This window comes from Austrofundulus limnaeus, unplaced genomic scaffold (assembly GCF_001266775.1).
Source record: "Austrofundulus limnaeus strain Quisiro unplaced genomic scaffold, Austrofundulus_limnaeus-1.0 Scaffold35, whole genome shotgun sequence".
In the NCBI taxonomy this organism is placed as follows: Eukaryota; Metazoa; Chordata; class Actinopteri; order Cyprinodontiformes; family Rivulidae; genus Austrofundulus; species Austrofundulus limnaeus.
The window spans coordinates 2,844,655-2,862,797 of NW_013952437.1; the positions used below are offsets into that span (position 1 = coordinate 2,844,655).

Here is an 18,143-nt window from a genome sequence, read left to right on the forward strand (position 1 = left end):
TAGCATCCCATGATGTAATTCGGTTTAAACACTGTGTAAAATGTGGCAGAAACTGATCCAGCAGCTTCAAATTCTTATGAAAAACAGGCCACAAGCAGGTTTTTCAAACAGCATTTATTCTTCTGTGAGAAAATATCGTCTCAGGCAGACTAGATCTTGTAGAACTATTTCAAATTACAAGATCAAAAATCTGTACCACCAAGAAAGGAAAAAAAGTAGGCAAACGCAAACACAGCTGCCTAGAGTTAAGGTCTTGTGCCACCTCACTTTCACAGAATATTTTCCACCAACATGTTGGCAAATTTCACTATTACAAAGAGCTACTTAGATCATACATATTTCTGTTCAATATTTTACTTTTTAAATAACACCTCTACTGCAACAAATGTATAAATTAAAATCTATATTTGATTTTTGCATTCCTTAAATTACTTCATGTAAGCAAATATAAACATACATTTACATATTTACAGAACTATACACATGCACTTTTACCACACTGAGCTTGTATACATATATGTACAAGCTGTACACAGTAGGTATGCCACATATGGCCCCAGGAAACTCCTATCTCAAAAGTTTTGATTTAATTATTTATTTTAAACCAGAGCATTTGTGCTTTTCAAGTCTTTTCAGCCAGATTTGCAAATAAATTCTAGGCCTTCAGTAAGTTATCACAGCAGATTTATCTGCTTCACCTTTGTTAGTGGCTTTAAGACCAGGGAACTGCACCGGCCACTTCAACATTCTAGGATCGCAGAACAGTTTCACAATATGGAAAAAAGTCATCAAACACAGTTAAAAGTCCCACCAACAACACGTCGTAGCTGGACTAAAAGTTCCAATGTTAGCAGTGGCAACCGTGCAAATAAAACATCAGTTTAGTTGTGGTTTCACACTTCTTAATGTGCTTAATAAGCAGAGAGTTATTGTTCAGTGAAGAGTCAGTTGTGCTCTAGTAAGGGCAAAATAGGGAATCTAATGTCCGTACCTGCAGTAGAAGAATAATTGCAGCCAAAAAAAAGCTGAATTTTGTGCAGCTTATTGAAGATTAAATGTATTCTGAGGTTAAAATAAAACCTTTGACAGTTTCTGGGGAGACCACCACAGAGTCCAGGTATGACGTGAACATTAACGTGGGACTTTCACACTTTATTAAACACAGTGACATTTCAATAGCAAATACAATCTATATATTCTGAATCACAACGATCCCTTTGACAGATAAACAAATATGCTTCTCTCAAACGAGCCTAAACTCACTTTGGCCAAAGATAAAAACTTCATATGAACATATAGCAACAGCTGTGTAAAAACCCATTGTTTAAAAAATGTACATGAATAAATTAAATTGATCTATGAAAAATTCTGAGCAATTTCTTTCTGAATTTCAAAAATCTTCACTATTTTATGCAATAAAAAGGGATCAAATATCGTTACCTTTTGGAAATGGTGTACACTTTCTCACATTTTTACATATCACCAGTCAGGTTGTTTAAAATTAGATCTTTAAATTAAAATTTATATAAAATTGGAGGGAGTGAAGTTAAGATTTCCTCTCACGTGGTTTAAATGCACCATTGCCCGGTCATAAGCAGTGTGTACAGACTTGCGAACGCTGGGTTTCTTCCCTTCCATCAGGCGCAGTTTGTCTACAGTGTCGTCTATCCCCATCGGCAGTAGTTTGTTTCGAGGGAGCCACTGCCTGAAACACAAAACAAATAATTTTCAAATTGACTAAGGTGAATTGTTGGATTTAATTTGATGGATGTCTTATAAAAAAAAACCCATACCAAGTTCTTTTGGTATCAAAGAAGAGCACTAAGAAGAGCTTTTCATCCTCTTCTGTTTTTCTCCATTCGCCCAGTTTGAGCACCTCCACAGGAGGCACTGGGATGGGGATGCCATTGTGAAGGAGTCCTTCCTGAGGCATGTTTGGATCAACAATCTGTAACAATTTAATTCAGTGAATATTCCCTTAACTTTAATAATGTAGCATAGACTGTGGGATCAAACACATTCTCACCATTGCTGGGTAGGAAGGATATCCTCTACATTTTGCCCAAACTAGGTCCAGTGCTGAAAGTTCAGTTTTACTATCTAAAGACAGAAGTGTAGACTTTCCTGTGAACAGGATATTTCAATACATTCCATTAATGTCTGCTCCTAAAAGAACTTGAGCCCAAACTGTGACTTTACTCCATTTTTATTTCTTTAAGAAACCTATGCAGATTATTACATTATACATACAAGTGAATAAAACAAAACAAACATATCGATATTTGTTTTACTTTGAGAATACACACCAGATGCAGAAATGTCTCCATTTTCTTTGCTTGGAACTTTTGCCATTGCTGGTTTACCCCGGCTACGTTTGGGAGAGGAAGCGCTGGAGTTGAAAGGAGAACGAAGCAACAGAAGATGGTAATTTTTAATAAGTTAAATCAGACACTAAAGAACCTTGGCAATAACAAAATATAACTACGAAAAGAGTTTATTTGTGRCTTAACATCAACAAATGATCGAGGGGGTTGTTTGATTTGAGATGTTCCTAATTTTAACATAAAAGGCTGTTTSTACTGAAGGTACATGTCTGTGACCTTATACTCACGTTAGGTTTGAGTCATCCTCATCATCGTCGTCATCATCATCTTCTTCCAGGTCTGCAGAAGTGTGCTTCCCATTTGTCAGACCTAGCAAACACAAAGAAATAGTAACCAAATTGAACTTTGAAGAAACTGATGCTTTTAATACGTTAACCCTTCATGCCATACCTTCCTCTATGGGGTGTGCAGGAGGCTTGTCAGCTTCATTCTCTGAACTGGGGCCTCTGGACCTCAAGTGGTGCGACGAAGGAGAGGGAGGGGTAGGGGAGGTGTTGGGAGTAGGAGGTAAGGTGGTTGTGTTCGCACTGGTTGAGTCCGGGCTAATAGGAGTTCTATCCAGCCCATTGGTTTTCTCTTCAGTGGGTTTCCCATTCTGCCATGGAGTGGACTTGTTCTTTACCATCCGTGCCCCATTTTTAGCTTTCTTAAACAGAACAGATGTGCGACGGCCCACTCCAGCCATGGTCAGGGTTGGAGGTGTGCCGAGGGGCGTGACCTCGTGAATGGCCTCAGGTTGAGACGAAGGCGTTTCTCCCACCTCTGCCTCGTCTTCACCTTGGCTTTTGCTTCCACTGCGCGAGGACCTCTGGCGCTTGTAGGAACGCCCAGGTGACCTCCGTCCTCCTGTCACAATGCCCAGGACAGGAGGCTCCAGAGGGGCGTCTCCTGGTAGGGGTGATGATACTGGACAGGTAAGCTCTAGGACAGGTGGAGAGTCATCTGGATCATAGAGAAATTTATGTTAAAATTGTAAAAACGGCTAAAACTACTAATGAGTTACACAGCTTGTGACTTAAAATTTCCTATCTCCAGGGTTTTGTTTGTTTCTCGTTAAAAGACCCCTGACCACACAAAAATTGTGCACTCATTAAGGCAGATTTTTACAAATACTTGATTTAGGAATAAAATGTATTGTACCCGTTGCGGAGTTTGTCACTGCAGTTAAAGGGCCATTTTCTGCAAGCTCCTTTTTTTTCCTCCCCCTCTTTGGCTGTTCCTCCTCCATCTCCTCCTCCTCCTCCTCCTCCCCATTTTCCTCTTCATCCCTGTTGTTTCCGTTTACAGCCCGAGCACTTTGCTGCTCCTGGTTCATCTTCTGTCTCAGAGTGTTGATTTCTCGGCGCAGCAGCCTAATGCGTTTGGTGCGACCACCACTGGTGTGCATCGACGCGACTATATCCAGTTTATCCAGTAAAGCTTTGAGCTGCTCCTCTGTGGTAAGGTGCAGTCTGTTTTCTGGATCCAGGAGTGAATCCACTGTGGAGAGACAGGGGAGAAACGTTAAAACGGAGCACAGTCGTGTTCGGCTGTATGTTCAGGAAAACACATCTAGTTCTCACTCACCATCTTCCCATGTGCAATGGTAGAAGCCGTGTTTGTTCGGTGCTTCCGGCAGATGCATGCCAGTGTTGGGGTCAAGGCCAACGGTCTGGGACTGCCTGTGGGCATGACGGAGGATGGCTCCCCCCACTTCCTGCAGCTGTAAAGCTGTTTTGTGGAACAAGGTGTCCTTGGAGTTGTATTTCAAGCAGTTAGAGATCATGAGATCAAAGTCCTTCTCGAGGTCTCCAATTGAGCAATAGGCATGTCTCTCTAGTTTGGTACGCATGGTAGAGAAATCCATGGGTTGGGATATAAACTCCAGATAATCTGGGACCTTTGTAAATCATAGAAAATAAGAGCATTAGCTAGGTCATAGTTAACCTCAGGTAACTGTATGAAGTAAAACAAAACTGRAGTTTACGTTCACCAACCTCTGAAAGATTGACAGGCTGAGAGAAGATTTTGGCTGTGTCTTTCTCTTGCAGCTGGTCTAAGGTGGATTGCAAAAGCACCAGAGCAGGAGTCAACGTTAACTCAAGGGCAGCTTGCTGGATTTTCATCTGACAATGAGAATGTAAACAAAGCACAGAGCAGAGGGAAACATGAGGTCACTCTACAGGGTTTAAATCGGTGTAAAATTCTGCAGAGTAGGACAGATTAAAGCTGCCTCGATTATTTCATTACATTTATTAATTGCTCAGTTAAATATTTTGGAATGTCACTATTTTTTTTTAGTTCTGATCCTACTGTTTCTGATCAATTATAGTGGAAATATTTAAAAAATGTTCCAGAAATATACTTCTTTTTACCTGTTCTCTCTTTAACCTCTCTCTCTTGCGAATGAGCTCCACCAAAAGTCGCGCTCTTTCCAGGTCTTGCCTCAACTTTTGCCAGTATCGCAGTTCTTCTCTTGCTGCACTCAGTTTTTCATCAGGCTCTCGCTTGAACATCAAACAAACCCCCACCAAAAAATAAAAATCAGACTGTGATGGCAAAACCAGCAGTTCGTTGTCAAGACAGCCTAACAACTGTTGTGTGATGAATTGTAAACAGTTACGCTCACCTGCTCTGCAGTCTTGTGAGCTTGTAGATGGGAATGAAGCCGGCGTATTAAAGGCATGCCATTTCGTGACTGACGTTTCAGTAACCAATAATTATGAAGTCTCTGCATGAATTGATTTTTTCTCTGTACTTCAACTCCTGTGCAGATCTTGTTCAGCCTATAATGAACAATGTAGCAATTATAAATGTACAATTGTAAAGAAATAACAGCAGTGATTGTACAGTAAGGTTTGAATTGATGAAAAAGACAAAACAAAAACAAATCTAAATGCCTTCAAAAATAATCCAAACTACTAAAATAAGATGAAAGATTACTTTTGTAACAATGAACAACAGGCGTGCACGTCATACCTGTGGGAAGGGATCTGAGGCACAAGCAGCACTGGAATATTGGAGCGACGTGAACCAGACCCTTTGGAATTCTTCTTTTTCTGACCTTTGGTTGCCTTCTTGTTGGTGGGTGACGGTGAGCTTTGCGTATATGACCTCTGACCTCGGTTACCCCTTCCCCCTACCATCCTTCCTTCCACCGACTCATCTCCAGACCCGTCCCGCCGAGAGCCAACAGGGGAGTGGTGCTCACAGAAAGCAGTCTTCTTCACAGAGAAGGTGGTGCCGTTAACGCCGGTCTCTCGGACCGGATCTATTTTCATGTACAGACCAGCCTTCTGGGCGCAGGTGACGTGAAAAGCCCTGTAACAGTTGGCTTTGTGGCACTGAATGGATGCTCCCCTGCCTTTCTGCTTACACAAATAGCATGTGAGCTTCCAGCGAGCAGGAGGGATGTTCTTAACTCCCTCGATGGGCTCTAAGAACACCGTGTTAGCAAAGCAAACCTCTGGGATCCATATGGCACACACTACATGAGCCCATCGTCCATCACTTGTCTGCTTGAAGGCACCTCCTCGGTTTGGACAGAGCACACAGTCTACGGGGCGGGACGGCGACTGGAGGCAGCAGCGGCACAGCCACTGGCCTTCAGGTACATAGGGCACACCATAGCACTCCTGGTGGACGGCCAGGTTGCAGATGTCACAGAACAGGATGACGTTGCTGTTCAGACATTCGTCATCCAAGCAGACACAGCAGAAGGCGTCCTCGTCAACAGCATTCTGAGACAGAGCCTGGCTGCGGGATTCGAGGATCGACTCCCTTTCCAGGCGATCGATCAGAAGCTCAAAAGTGTCTGCAGAGACAGACGCGTGGCCATCAGACACTCTCTTTTGGTTCACCATCTCCAGCCAAGCCAAGTCCTCCTCGTCCATGTCGTACTCGGCCACACTGTCCTGCTCCTCCCCAGACTGTTCTATGTAACGGTAGTATGCTACTGGGAGAGGAGGAGCTTCAGAAGGAGATGCTGAACCCAGCACACGAAAGGTGGGCTCAGGCAGAGGGGTTTGGGAAGGGTGCTGGAAGGAATAAGTGGATCCAGTATGCTGCTGAGAGCTAGACCTCTGATTCTGTTGAGACACGTTTTTATTGCTCCTTCTGCTTTTATTGTTTGAGGGTTTCCTCCATGACTTGCTTTTACTCTGCGTTTGCTCGCTGTTTTCCTTGTTGCTGTTGCACTCTGCGATGTCCTGGGCCATCATTTCATCCTCTGTAATAACCGGCAGAAGATCTGTGATGTTAATTCGATGGAGCCTTCCGTCGAGGTCCACTTCCACAATTTTCTGGGCCTGAGCATATGTCAAGGTCTCCCTGGATGGGGAGAGCTGCAGTCTGTACGGCGAGGGGGGCCGCAGCTGACCAGAAGATCCCCTGCCTCTTCCTCTCCCTCTTCCTCGACCCCTTCCCATCTTGAGTCCTCTAACAAATGTCTTGCATTCCCACTTCTGCACCGTCCGCATGGGATTTTACTCCAGTCTCTAACAAGAAAAAAAAATATGAATAAAATGATTATAATGGCAAGTGTTTTTCTGTTCTGTAAATTGTTTACATTTACTGTAGTTGCTGAAAACAAATGATGTAAAGTGAGTGGAAGATACATAATCTTGTTGCTAAAAATGTTGCATTTATACAGCCTTTTAATGCCCGTCGTACAAGTGTTAGACTGTTTTTATTCAAAACATTGACAGAGCAAAAATAAACAGGTCAAAACAGTGTAAACAAACAAAAAAATATTGATTTTACTTAGCCATAATCATCATTTTATTCTAACTTTTCTGACTTTAGTGCTTGGTTTAAATTCTAACACGTGGCTATAATGTCTTTTACTCATAGACATATAATTAACGTGTAAAATAGAGTAAACTCTAATAACATGGCTTGTTGCCTCAACCAGGCTTGCTGCACAAACACAAATACAGTAACTTGCACTGCTTGCATGCGTTCATCTCAGCTGTTCGCCCATTGGTTCAGACACGTGTCTGTAACACAAATGGACCAATCGCAACCCAGCATCGCGTATTTCCCACCCTGTTGCAAAGCATGTTAGGTAGTAAAGTGCTAAATACCAGCCCAAGTATCTAACATCTGTCAGCCATTTTAGGCGCACAACAGCGGAGACAGCACTTGTGTTGCAAGACGATTAGCAGCCCAATTACACATCCAGTCAACACCAGAGAGCGACTGCTCTCTGTGCACCGTGCTTAATGCATTCATTAACGGCATGTAGACGATAGAGCGCGACGGCGCGACGTTATGGCTCTCTTTGTGCTTCAGACCCCTGCAAAAAAAAGCTGTCTCTCATGCGATAACGTTCCTCATTCGGACAGGACACACAAATATTAACACCGGATGTGTTTCTAAAGCAGCACTGATAACCGTGAAAACACTAGTCGTTTACCTCGATAAAACGTCCTCCGCAGTGCGAGTGCCAAACGCAAAAATTGCACCTGGCTGGTTAAATGTCAGCTAGTGGCAGGCTCCGACCAAAGGCGGACATGTTAGCCGTTAGCTTAGCTGGCCGGTAATTTCAGGGAGCGACATTTTTTCAGCGCCCCGCTTCTTTGCCGGGGCTTCGGTCGAACACGCAGACTCGACCCGGTTACATTGGTACAGCTTCAGCCTTTCAAACGATGGCGGCGGGCAACTCGGGGGCCGCAAAAATCCCGAATATATCAAATTAATGTACCTTGGATGAGGCTAAATATTCAGTCAAGATGGCTTGAAAAATACGCCCCTTCGGAGAAAAAAAATCACCTCAGCCAATTGCAGGTCGATGCCATACCTCGCACGCGACGCGCACCGGACTGAGGTTGGTCCGCGAGGCGAAGCGAACTCACCGGGGCTCGTGCTGGAGGTCAGCACGGAGAGAGGCGGTGAGAAAAACAACAGGACGATTACTCTGCCCTTATCTCCACCATACAAACACACAYAGTTTTTAAAATAAATCTTTTACGCTAGATTGTGCACGTTACATTAAAATACACCTAATATTACTTAGAACAAATGCTTAACTTTTCCCAAAGTTGTTTATGCTACATTTTCTTGGATTTTTAAACCCCCAAAAAGAGAAATGGTCCATCTTGTATTTTTCTCCCTCCTGTCGTTTTCCCTCTAATGATAAAACCAAGTTTATTATAAAATACAACCAATAAAATGCATGCRTTTTACAAACTTAACATATTTATTTGATAATAATTCGTTATTTTTTATTACATAGTCACATTTGATATTGTACTCGGAGCACTCATGTCCACTGGAGCATATTAGATCAGATATAAAAACACAAAATGAGTTAAAAACAAAGTCCAATCATATCAATCATAATTTTAGGATAATGGTATTATTTGATTTGGCTCCATTTGATTATGTTTTTTATACACTTGTACAATAAATACAGACATTTGTCTTTTAAAAATCTATACTTTTTCTCAGTACAATCTTCTGTAGACCTACATCATGCTGTTTCTCTCCTCCCTTTCACCATAATTGCACATTTTTTCCTCCACCCCCAAAGAGTTCATTGGCTCTCTGATTCTTTATTTGAAAAACTTCAGTCTAGCTCACCGTCTTCGTTTGCATGAGCTTCACTCATATTCTGGATTCTTCCTAGGTAGTTGTGATTTTCATTATTCACTTTCTACATATTTATAAACTGATTATTGTTATGGATTTGTTTATGTTTGTGCACGTTTTATAGGTAATGTTAACTTCAGATGCACCATAAACCCATAAGTCTTATTGATTTTTTCATTTATAGGTTGGAAATTATTTGTGTCAGGATGCTGTTTGGCTTTTTTCTTCTGCCTTCTGTGTTTTTCCTGGACATAGGAGTGTGCATGGCAGGTAAGATTTTTTTTTGTCTTAAGTTTGTATGAGAGCAGAAACATGCTTGTACATATATTTGTGTGAGTGTGCATTGATGTAGAGAAAAATGTTATTAACATTACAAATCATCGTTTATTTTGCTGATACTTGATCCAGTAAATGCATTTTTCATTTGGTGTTCATTTTCATTTCCTTGGCCAAATCCCTCATGTTTTCTTTGCAGAATTTGGTTCAAATTTCTGAAACTTAAATATGCTCCATGCCAGCTCCAATGAATATCAAAGTGTAGCACCACATGCTGTCCAACTCATGGAAAAAAAAACTGACAGGGAAGCAAGCCAAATAACCATCTCACAAAACTGATTTTAAATCAAGTCTTTGATGCGAACAAAGACCCTGTGTTTGATTGAGGCCAAAAAAGTTATGGGGGCTTGACAAGCTCCACATACGTGTCATCTTTTTTAAAAACAAGGAGGATCTGATGGTTGTCAGGATCCCCCTGTGGTGATGGATCCCCGAGGCTTTGGCCTGAATCGAGGCTTTTGATTCTCTTTGTCTGGCCTTCCATCGAACACTGCTATGCCACTGAGACTTTTTTAAACTAATGTGCTGCTTTAAATAGATTGTGCAGTGTGCTTTTCAAAGGAAAGAAAGTGACCAGATCTCTAGGACACCGGAACCCCTCTTAACATGACCAGAAATTCCATACATGCATCCAAAATTTTAGCACAAATGTTGCAGTTGGTTTGGGCGCACAGGGACTCTGATTATATGAAATTTAGTGAGGACATTTATCAGTGAATATATATTAATTTATCAGGTCGGCTACTTTTACAAAATATAGTCAGGTCTTTTTTAATGAGTACAGAATGGTAGAAACGCACTACAGCGTCATTACAGTCAAGCTGTCGTCTTTAAGGCAGCATATGTGAAAGTTATTTGTAATTTTTTGTGTTAAATCTGTCATCCTGGAGTCTGACTTTTAGACTATTTTCTAATGACAATATAGATAGTCCAGCTGACTTTGGTTCACACCACACAATGTTACTTTATTTAAAAAAACAACTGAAATCCTGACTTGTTTTGATCACAGAACATGATTCCTCTGTGTGATGGTTCATTCCAAATGTCTCTGAGCTTTATGAAGTCTATATTCTCTCTGGCCATTTTTGGTGCAGTACAGTTGTAAATGGCATTTGTAAAAGGTAATTGCACACTGTAGAGCTTTGGAAAATTCTTTAATGCATTTTTAATAAAACCTAGGCCACCACATGCATAAAATTCTTGCTTTGAGAGCCACAAGAAGACTAATGTAATGGAGTTTAATGTTTACCAAAATTGAGGACTAATCTCCCAATCGTGTCACAAAACCCAGATAAAAAGTGATGTTTTTGTCTAAAATTTGGAAATGTATTAAACTGCAACTGTCCCCCACCCCTCCACCCTATTTCTTCCCATCAACATTAGTGCAAACAGAGCTGAGAATCACAACAATAAAGGTATTTGATCTATTCCTTCTACTCATACAGCAGGTTTCAGTCACTGTAAAAATATCCTTTAAGAAGAAGCACATTAGACTGAATATTGTTTTGCACTTTTTTAAAAGCAAGAGCCATATACAATGGTCAAAGGCACTCAGCTGGAAGGCTTTTGCATGGACTTGCTCTCTGAAGTAGCCAAAAAGCTCGGCTTCAAGTACAAAGTGCAGCTGGTGAAGGACAGTTCATATGGCAGGCAAGATGAGAACGGGAACTGGAATGGGATGATTGGAGAGGTGGTGAGAAGGGTGAGTACAAAAAAAAGAATTTTGAAGGGGCCCAAGGCTGGGGAACCCACATGGCAGATAAGCACAACAAATGTAAAACCTTTTTTGACATTTGCTGACACAAGCTGAATTTATCAATGGTTTATACATGCAGGAGGCAGACCTTGCGATCGCTCCGCTGACTCTCACCGCGGCTCGGGAGAAAGCTGTGGGCATGACCAAACCCTTCATGCAGACAGGGATCAGCATCCTGCTGAGGAAAGACATCTCAGAGGAAGCAGGCTTCTTTGACTTTCTGACTCCATTTTCTCTGGAGACATGGATTGGCGTACTCGTCGCCTACGTGGGCACTGCTGCCTGCATCTTTATAACAGCCAGGTTGGTGAAAAGAGGAGCTTTTAGTCATCTTCAAATGAACAACTATAGGATTTATTCACAATGATGTGAATTCCTGTCTGTAATTAGTTGAACTTTGTGCTTTGGTGGTTGGATTCCATGTGAGTTTAATATTTCTCTTGTAAAATGCAGACTCAGCCCGKGTGAGTGGAGTCAGGCTCAGAGTGAGAAAAACAGATTTGGTTTCCTCTACAGCCTGTGGTACACGGCTGGAGCTCTAACTCTACAAGGTAAACAGCAAAGATGGACATGGTTTTACTGTGGGTTAACAGTAGTAACTTGCAGTTATTTGTTATGAATTGTAAACCAATGTGGTAAGCATGAAAGGTATAACAAGCAACTGTTTTTCTACCATATTGATGCACTGTCTTTGTGTTTCAGGTGCTGGTCATCAACCCAAAGCTCTATCTGGACGTGTTGTTTGCAGCAGCTGGTGGTTGTTCTCTGTCGTCCTCTTGGCTTGTTATTTCTCCAACCTAAGCTCGTCTAACACCCCAGAGTCCAGCCGCTTGACGGTGAAAGGGTTTGAGGACTTGGCCAATCAAAACACGATTGAGTACGGCTGCCTGGCCGGCTCTTCCACCCTAGCTTTTTTCAAGGCAAGTACAGCTTAAAGAAGGATCTGTTTTTGTGAGGGCTCTCTAGAAATCGATTGTTTTACCTTCTTCCAGAATTCGAACAACCCAGTGTACCGCAGAATCTACGAGCACATGGAGAGAACAAAGAGTTTTGTGTCGACTATGGATGAGGGTGTCAGACGTGTCAAAGAAGGAAACTATGCCTTTATTGGGGAGTCTGTTTCTTTGGACCTGGCGGTGGCCCGTCACTGTGAACTGGTGAGAGCACATGAAGTCGTTGGTATGAGAGGATACAGCATTGCTGCCGCCCTCGGTGAGCCTACTCATCTTCAAGTCTCAGCAATTGAATAYGACAATGGTTAAATTGGTGAATTCTAGTCTTAAAATGCCATCTTTCATCAAGGTTCTCCGATAATAAAGAACCTCAGTGTTGCAGTCCTTCAGCTGAGTGAGGCGGGTGAGCTGGCTTATCTGCGAAGCAAATGGTGGGCCAGCAGCTGCATCGCAGATAAGGCCAAACCTTCAGCTCTGCAGTCACACAACCTGAAGGGGATGTTCCTGGTTCTGTCTCTGGGCCTTGGACTGGGGACGCTCCTGGCTGTTCTCGAGCTCACCTTTCAGAGTCGCAAAAGAGCAGCGGAGCAGCAGGTATGTGCAACGATGCATTACCTTAGACGCATAGAACCTTTGCATAGAATTTCTTTATCCATTAAAGAACCATAACAATTAGTGTTTTTTTTTGCCTCAGGTTTTACAAAATATATTAACAAATCATACTCCTGTTTGTGTTGAACTTTCTACAGAAATCTTGCTGCGCTGTTCTGACCCAGGAGCTGAGTCTGCGCTTGGGAAATGGCAAAGTAAACAAAACCCAAGAAAATGCAGACAAAGAAAAAGCATAAAGTCTTTTAAAACTTTAACTAATTGAGGAAATTTTTTTGTTTTTAAGCTTCATTGAAAAGAATAATTGAACTTTGTAACTGACCTCTTATTCAAAAGAAACCTCACATTTTATTAAAATACTCATTTTATTATGTTTTACTAAAAGAATACTGAAAAATGCTGTTTTTTTTTGTTAAAAATGATTTTTAATCCAAGTGTACATTTCATATCTGAAAAAAAAGACAAAAAATCTCATATTTTTAGTCATCTACTAAAATGTTAATTTTCCCTAAAGCTCTTTGTACAGTTGGCAGCAGCATCAAATCATTTTATGAGTTTCAAATATTGACTGTAAACATTCCAGCTGTGCTAAACAATAAATAAACTGTTTCTGATTTACTCCCTTCTTTATCCCCCGCCTCTTCCTTTGAATGTGTTTTAATTTCCTTCCTCTTCTGAAGGGCCTTGGTATTACGAATCAAAGCTGAAGTCTAAAAAAAAGTACAAAAAGCTGTTAACGAAACTGTTTTCAACTGCACCTTTTTAAAACACATTTACAGATTTTCTTGCAAATGGCACTCACCGTCTAGAAAAAGTGGTGATTTACAGCGGATGTCTCTCATCTTCTGGTCAAACAGGGCCTTCATCTCCCTCTGCAGGGTGCCCTCTCGTTGCTCTGGCCCGGCCGGCGTGCAGGCAGGAACAAACTCCAGGCTGTCGGTGCTGCCGTCGCCAGAGCTGGATGTGCTGTCAGACAGGCAGAGGCCGTTGGGGATGCGTCTCACTCTGGTGCTGCAGTTCTGTTCTCGCTGTGTCTGCCAGTGGAAGGCAGGTTTGCGATTCACCGCTGGTGTCTGTGGCGACGTGATCTGCTTTCTGGGGCAACTGCACGAGCGGGCTTTGGTCCGTATCGGGGTGGACGGTAAGACGTGAGGAGGGGCTTCTAAAGTCCGTCTGACTCTGGCAGGTGATGATGGGGGGATGAGTGTTGAGGGTTTGGCTTCAAATTGTGGTAGGAAGTGAGTGGTGTGTGGAGGGGCCTCTAAGGCCCGCCTGACCCTGGCAGGGGTCGGTGGGGGAATAAGCATTACAAGTTTGGCTTCAGACGGTGGCACCAGCTGAGACTGGAGGACAGAATCGGTCTGGCTCTGAGCTTCAGGCTGTTCAAGTTCACTAAAAACCTCCTCATCTGGCTCTGCTTCTGCTTCCTCTGGTATCTGTTGTGGTTTGAACCCTTTTCCCATCTGCAGCTCAGTACAGTTCAACTGTGATGGTTCATTTCCCAAAACCTTTTGATCCATTTGATTCTGGCTGTCGGGAGCAGGATTCTCAGWATGAGGGAGCTGGGAAGGGGTGTCGGGGTCAAAGTTTTCCTCTTTCATGCAGGGAGCCGCCCCGCCGTGGTTCGAGTCAGTGGAGGACATCCGGCTGAAGAGGCCTCTCCTCGTCTCTGGCGGTTCATGAATCTTAACCCTGTGAGCTCGTCTCACTGGCTCGCTCATGGCTCCTCTGTGGACAGCAGCTCTGGCTGCTGGCCCTTGTGCCACCAAAGACATTTCCCCATTCTTACTGTCCTGTGACATGCTGTCCACATCCTTGTGGAAGAACAGAGAACGTCCATCCTCTGAGGACTGGACAGAGACTTCTAGTGATGGACGTCTTTGGTGGCCCTTCATATGCTTCTGAGCTGCTTTTTGGATGTGTTTTCTGGCTGCTTGCACGGCATTAGCAGGTTTCATCTATTTTACAAAATAAAATATTATAAAGAACTAAATATTTTCAACAAATAGTGTGTTTAAAATACTGTACCTTTCCTGGCAGATCATTAATAGCAACGTGAACAAAGATGGATGCTTCTGTCATTCCATCCAAGTAGACGTGTCGATAACCTGAAAAAGAGAATCAAACAACTGATTTATTTGTATCTGTTCTTTTCAAACAGGCACTACCATTTTTTAGCACCTGATTAGAAGGTAGACTTGCAATCTGCAGAGTGAACAGATACTTGAGTCCAGTTTTCATTAAACCTGCCTGGCATCATGCTGTTGAAAGCCACAGTCCTCTGTCCAATAAAATCTCGTCCAATCGGATCGTGATCCCACACTTGGAATCTCACAAGGGCTATTTGTGGCATTTGAATGTTGAAGACAAGGGTCTCCTCCCACATTGGGTTAAAACCTAGATAGTATAAAGGTAAAAATAAACAAAGAAAAACTCTTGACAAACCCATGCTGTGACACAATTTGAAACATCCCAGATGTGGATCCTGTACGCACCATTGTCATCCACTACTCKGGTCTGCTGCTTGGAACAATCAACAGGCAGGCCAACAATCTCAACTTCAACAAASGGATCAATTATCTAAAAGCACAATAACACAAATTTAGAGGAAAAAACTTTCTTTTAAAGCTCAAATTTTACATTTGTTGTAATTTACCTCTCCTCTGTCTCCAAACATGGAGTCTTTGGGTTTGGGAAGCTGCTGCCCACTAATAATCTTCAGAATCAGCTGAGTTTTTTTGTGTCCTGGTAGAGGATCCTCCTGCAATGGGTTAAAGGCACCTGAAAAGCACCATTTTTTACTATTCATTTCCTGTTAGGAGACTTAACCATTTATTTCTGCAGTCTGCGCACCTTTACATATGAACTTAGGCCTCAGAATGTAGCCACAGTTTCCATTGCTTGAGAACTTGGCCCGGTACAATTCAAGCATAGGACCTTCTGTTTGGTAATTCATTGCAACTAAAACAAAACAGCAACATTTATGCAAATGACACACTGAAACGCTGATGGTGATACTGGGTGTCTTTTAAGCGTATATGTGAAAGTCTGCTACCCATATGGCATCCTGCATTCCAGTACATCTGTGGGTTGAAGTTGCTAGAATCCACTCTGAAGTTTGACGGATAGACTCTCAGAAGCTGGCGCTGGTTCAAACGCACCAACTCACTCGGTTTCAGCTGTAAAATCTGGTTCATTACGGTCTCATTTAGAGATGACACCTGCCAGCTGCTCGCAAAGCCTGCAAGACAGAGACCACGACTGAATCCAAGACCTTAGCTGAACGCTACTACGCTAATGAGATTTGACTTTACCTTGTGTTTCTATCTCATGTATACGAACAGACTTTGTGTACTTGACCAGGTCAGACAGTGCTCTAGACAGTCTCATTGTTTTCCTTTTTCTAGAGGAAGAGTTGTAGAAATGTAACTTCAGATATTAATTTAGCTGAATAAGCTGCTCATTTCAATAACCAGCTTTACTTGGGGTGGTAAACAATTTGAGTCCTCTCCCGGCTGCCACTGTAGTCAGAGTCACCATCAGACAGGGCCTTGTTCTTCATCCGTGTTCTCCTTTTCCTCTAAAAAAGAAAAGTGCAAACTTGTGTATAAAATTTGCTTGATTTTCATTTTTTATCAAATGTAATAATAATAAATATCTGAGAAATAAAAAAAATGACTGACCTTTCTTTTGAAACTCCTCATAATTGATCTGCCGAATCGTCTTTTCTTTTTGGGCGCAGGCAATGGCACGACATTATCCCCTTCCTGAAATAGTCACAATGTATTTTTCATCCATCCATCCATCCATCCATCCATCCATCCATCCATCCATCCATCCATCCATCCATCCATCCATCCATCCATCCATCCATCATTGTAAGAAAAATGCCTGTTGGTTGTTGTCTTCAATGTCCTCCTCTTCCTCCTCATCTCCAGTGTCTTCATCAGACACATCACCCTCCTCTGCATCAGGATCAAGGTTTGCAGGCAGTTTCTTTCCCTGAAAACCCAAGAATCTGTTGTCAAACACATTTGCTTTGTGATTGTTGCGGCTGTTTTCTTTGTATTTTTGTAACTACTCTGCCCTTATCCCGAACAGTGGTGAACCAGGAGTATTGAGGGGGAAACAGCCTCACCTTGACCAAAATCTTCCCTTTCAGGATCTCAGGCGAAGGCAGCTTCTTGCATTCGTGCACATCGACACTGGACAGGTCCAACTTGTCCTGCAGCACCTCTTTCAGATACTCGGCCATCTTTTTCTGCTGAGGCACAGTGCAGTGGTTCTCTATCGACAAGATCACTGGGTACCTGGAGATGAGCCAGTTTGACACACTGAGACTCTTAATCAGCTTGACGGAACATTTGTCAGTGTCAGGACACAAAAGCACTCACTGTGACTTTGTGAAGGCGTATTTGTTGATTGTTTCGACAACGTCTTTGAAGAGAATTTTGGACGTCAACGTGTAGCCATGATGGATGATGGGTTCTCCGTCTGGTCCATCCCAGCAGTCCACTGAGAAAGGAAATAAAACCATAAAAAATAAATTAAAGGGTGAACCCGTCTCTAACATCATTGCTTCAGTTTTTACAGGTTCTTACCCTCCACACAGCGACAGCCTGCCTGCAGAACATAAGCATACATTTCCACCCGTGACTGAGAAAGCAGCTGGTCTCCAGTCAGGTAGGTGTTGTGAGATGTAGCAATAAAGTAATTACAGAGAGGCTGCGTCATGTCCTGGTTGACCTGGTTGTGCTCAGGGTTGAAAATATCCCCAGCAGGACTTCTCATGTAGTTGGTGAAACCTCAAGGAAAAAGAAAAAAAAGACTCAGTTTTATGTGCAGGTTTAATTCAAACAATGGGATGCTTTTGATTTTCTCTTGTCACAATATAGACGTCACATACCATCAATACCCAGCACCATGCGTTGAAGGTTCTCAGGACATGGCTCAAACTTGGCAACAATGTCAATTAGATGCTCCCTGGTCAGATTTCGCATCTACCAATGAGACAAAACTGACTGCTGACATCTTCTTAACATGTTTATCACATACTGTACCTGAATACTTTTACTGTCCCCTATTGCTACAAATGCAACTTAATGCCAATTTTCATCCTGGTTTGTTTAAATTAGTTAAAATAATGTTTTTTTACAGGGTTTGAAGGCTTATAATGCACAAATAATATGCATTAAGATAATTTTTTATTTAGTCTGAAGCAACAGCTCAGTTTGAGTCATCTGACTCTTTTGTACCTTTTGCTCATTTTCCAGAAAGCGTGCAAGGTCCTGGAGATCCAGTACTTCTTTCTGATTGCTGTAGGAGATCAAAATCAGGTAGAGGTCTCTGCGGGTGGAAATCATCTTATAGAAGGAGCAGAATTCATCAAAGGTCAGAGAGCCCTGAATCTCATCCGTGTCTGCTTCCTGCAGATAGTGACAAAATTATTTCATGAACCAGGGATATATCCAGCTGGATAAATTTAAGTTATCTGGCAAAGGAAAAGGGGTTGATACAAAGAATATATATATATAT

General features: G+C 42.3%; 3 protein-coding genes across 8 annotated transcripts in view; 1 reads left to right on the forward strand and 2 right to left on the reverse strand.

Annotated features, from left to right (window-relative positions):
* Positions 1-95: 95 nt before the first annotated feature.
* On the reverse strand, positions 96-8,228 carry brpf3a (bromodomain and PHD finger containing, 3a). 5 transcript variants are annotated; one of them, XM_014006426.1, is made up of 13 exons: positions 8,164-8,228; positions 5,343-6,859; positions 4,993-5,149; positions 4,739-4,870; positions 4,361-4,489; positions 3,951-4,263; positions 3,525-3,863; positions 2,775-3,326; positions 2,612-2,693; positions 2,307-2,389; positions 2,027-2,124; positions 1,794-1,948; positions 96-1,705 (listed from the first exon to the last, which is right to left on the reverse strand). In XM_014006426.1, the coding sequence occupies exons 2-13, from the start codon at positions 6,839-6,841 to the stop codon at positions 1,522-1,524; spliced, it is 3,723 nt and encodes a 1,240-aa protein (XP_013861880.1). In that variant the 5' UTR covers positions 6,842-6,859; positions 8,164-8,228; the 3' UTR covers positions 96-1,521. The 5 variants fall into 5 exon arrangements, with proteins under 5 accessions (XP_013861880.1, XP_013861879.1, XP_013861878.1 ...); XM_014006425.1 differs by having other exon boundaries at positions 8,136-8,224; XM_014006424.1 differs by lacking the exon at positions 8,164-8,228 and adding an exon at positions 8,068-8,157.
* Positions 8,171-13,025, forward strand: grik6 (glutamate receptor, ionotropic, kainate 6). 2 transcript variants are annotated; one of them, XM_014006432.1, is made up of 10 exons: positions 8,171-8,254; positions 9,139-9,224; positions 10,674-10,705; positions 10,813-10,992; positions 11,126-11,349; positions 11,500-11,597; positions 11,749-11,966; positions 12,039-12,258; positions 12,349-12,593; positions 12,749-13,025. In XM_014006432.1, the coding sequence occupies exons 2-10, from the start codon at positions 9,161-9,163 to the stop codon at positions 12,845-12,847; spliced, it is 1,380 nt and encodes a 459-aa protein (XP_013861886.1). In that variant the 5' UTR covers positions 8,171-8,254; positions 9,139-9,160; the 3' UTR covers positions 12,848-13,025. The 2 variants fall into 2 exon arrangements, with proteins under 2 accessions (XP_013861886.1, XP_013861885.1); XM_014006431.1 differs by lacking the exon at positions 8,171-8,254 and adding an exon at positions 8,901-8,991.
* A 24-nt stretch (positions 13,026-13,049) lies between these two features.
* The window catches only part of LOC106516203 (1-phosphatidylinositol 4,5-bisphosphate phosphodiesterase eta-2), an 8,939-nt gene continuing 3,845 nt past the window's right edge, over positions 13,050-18,143 (reverse strand). Inside the window, exons 5-21 of the mRNA XM_014006435.1 lie at positions 17,864-18,034; positions 17,515-17,608; positions 17,210-17,413; positions 17,003-17,123; positions 16,747-16,918; positions 16,500-16,610; positions 16,292-16,375; positions 16,091-16,188; positions 15,923-16,011; positions 15,664-15,849; positions 15,462-15,569; positions 15,265-15,389; positions 15,104-15,188; positions 14,859-15,005; positions 14,637-14,716; positions 13,411-14,566; positions 13,050-13,318 (exon numbers count right to left, since the gene is read on the reverse strand). Of these exons, the coding sequence (XP_013861889.1) occupies positions 13,299-13,318; positions 13,411-14,566; positions 14,637-14,716; positions 14,859-15,005; positions 15,104-15,188; positions 15,265-15,389; positions 15,462-15,569; positions 15,664-15,849; positions 15,923-16,011; positions 16,091-16,188; positions 16,292-16,375; positions 16,500-16,610; positions 16,747-16,918; positions 17,003-17,123; positions 17,210-17,413; positions 17,515-17,608; positions 17,864-18,034 (3,051 nt within the window). The 3' untranslated portion in view covers positions 13,050-13,298. The remainder of the gene's footprint in view (positions 13,319-13,410; positions 14,567-14,636; positions 14,717-14,858; positions 15,006-15,103; positions 15,189-15,264; positions 15,390-15,461; positions 15,570-15,663; positions 15,850-15,922; positions 16,012-16,090; positions 16,189-16,291; positions 16,376-16,499; positions 16,611-16,746; positions 16,919-17,002; positions 17,124-17,209; positions 17,414-17,514; positions 17,609-17,863; positions 18,035-18,143) is intronic.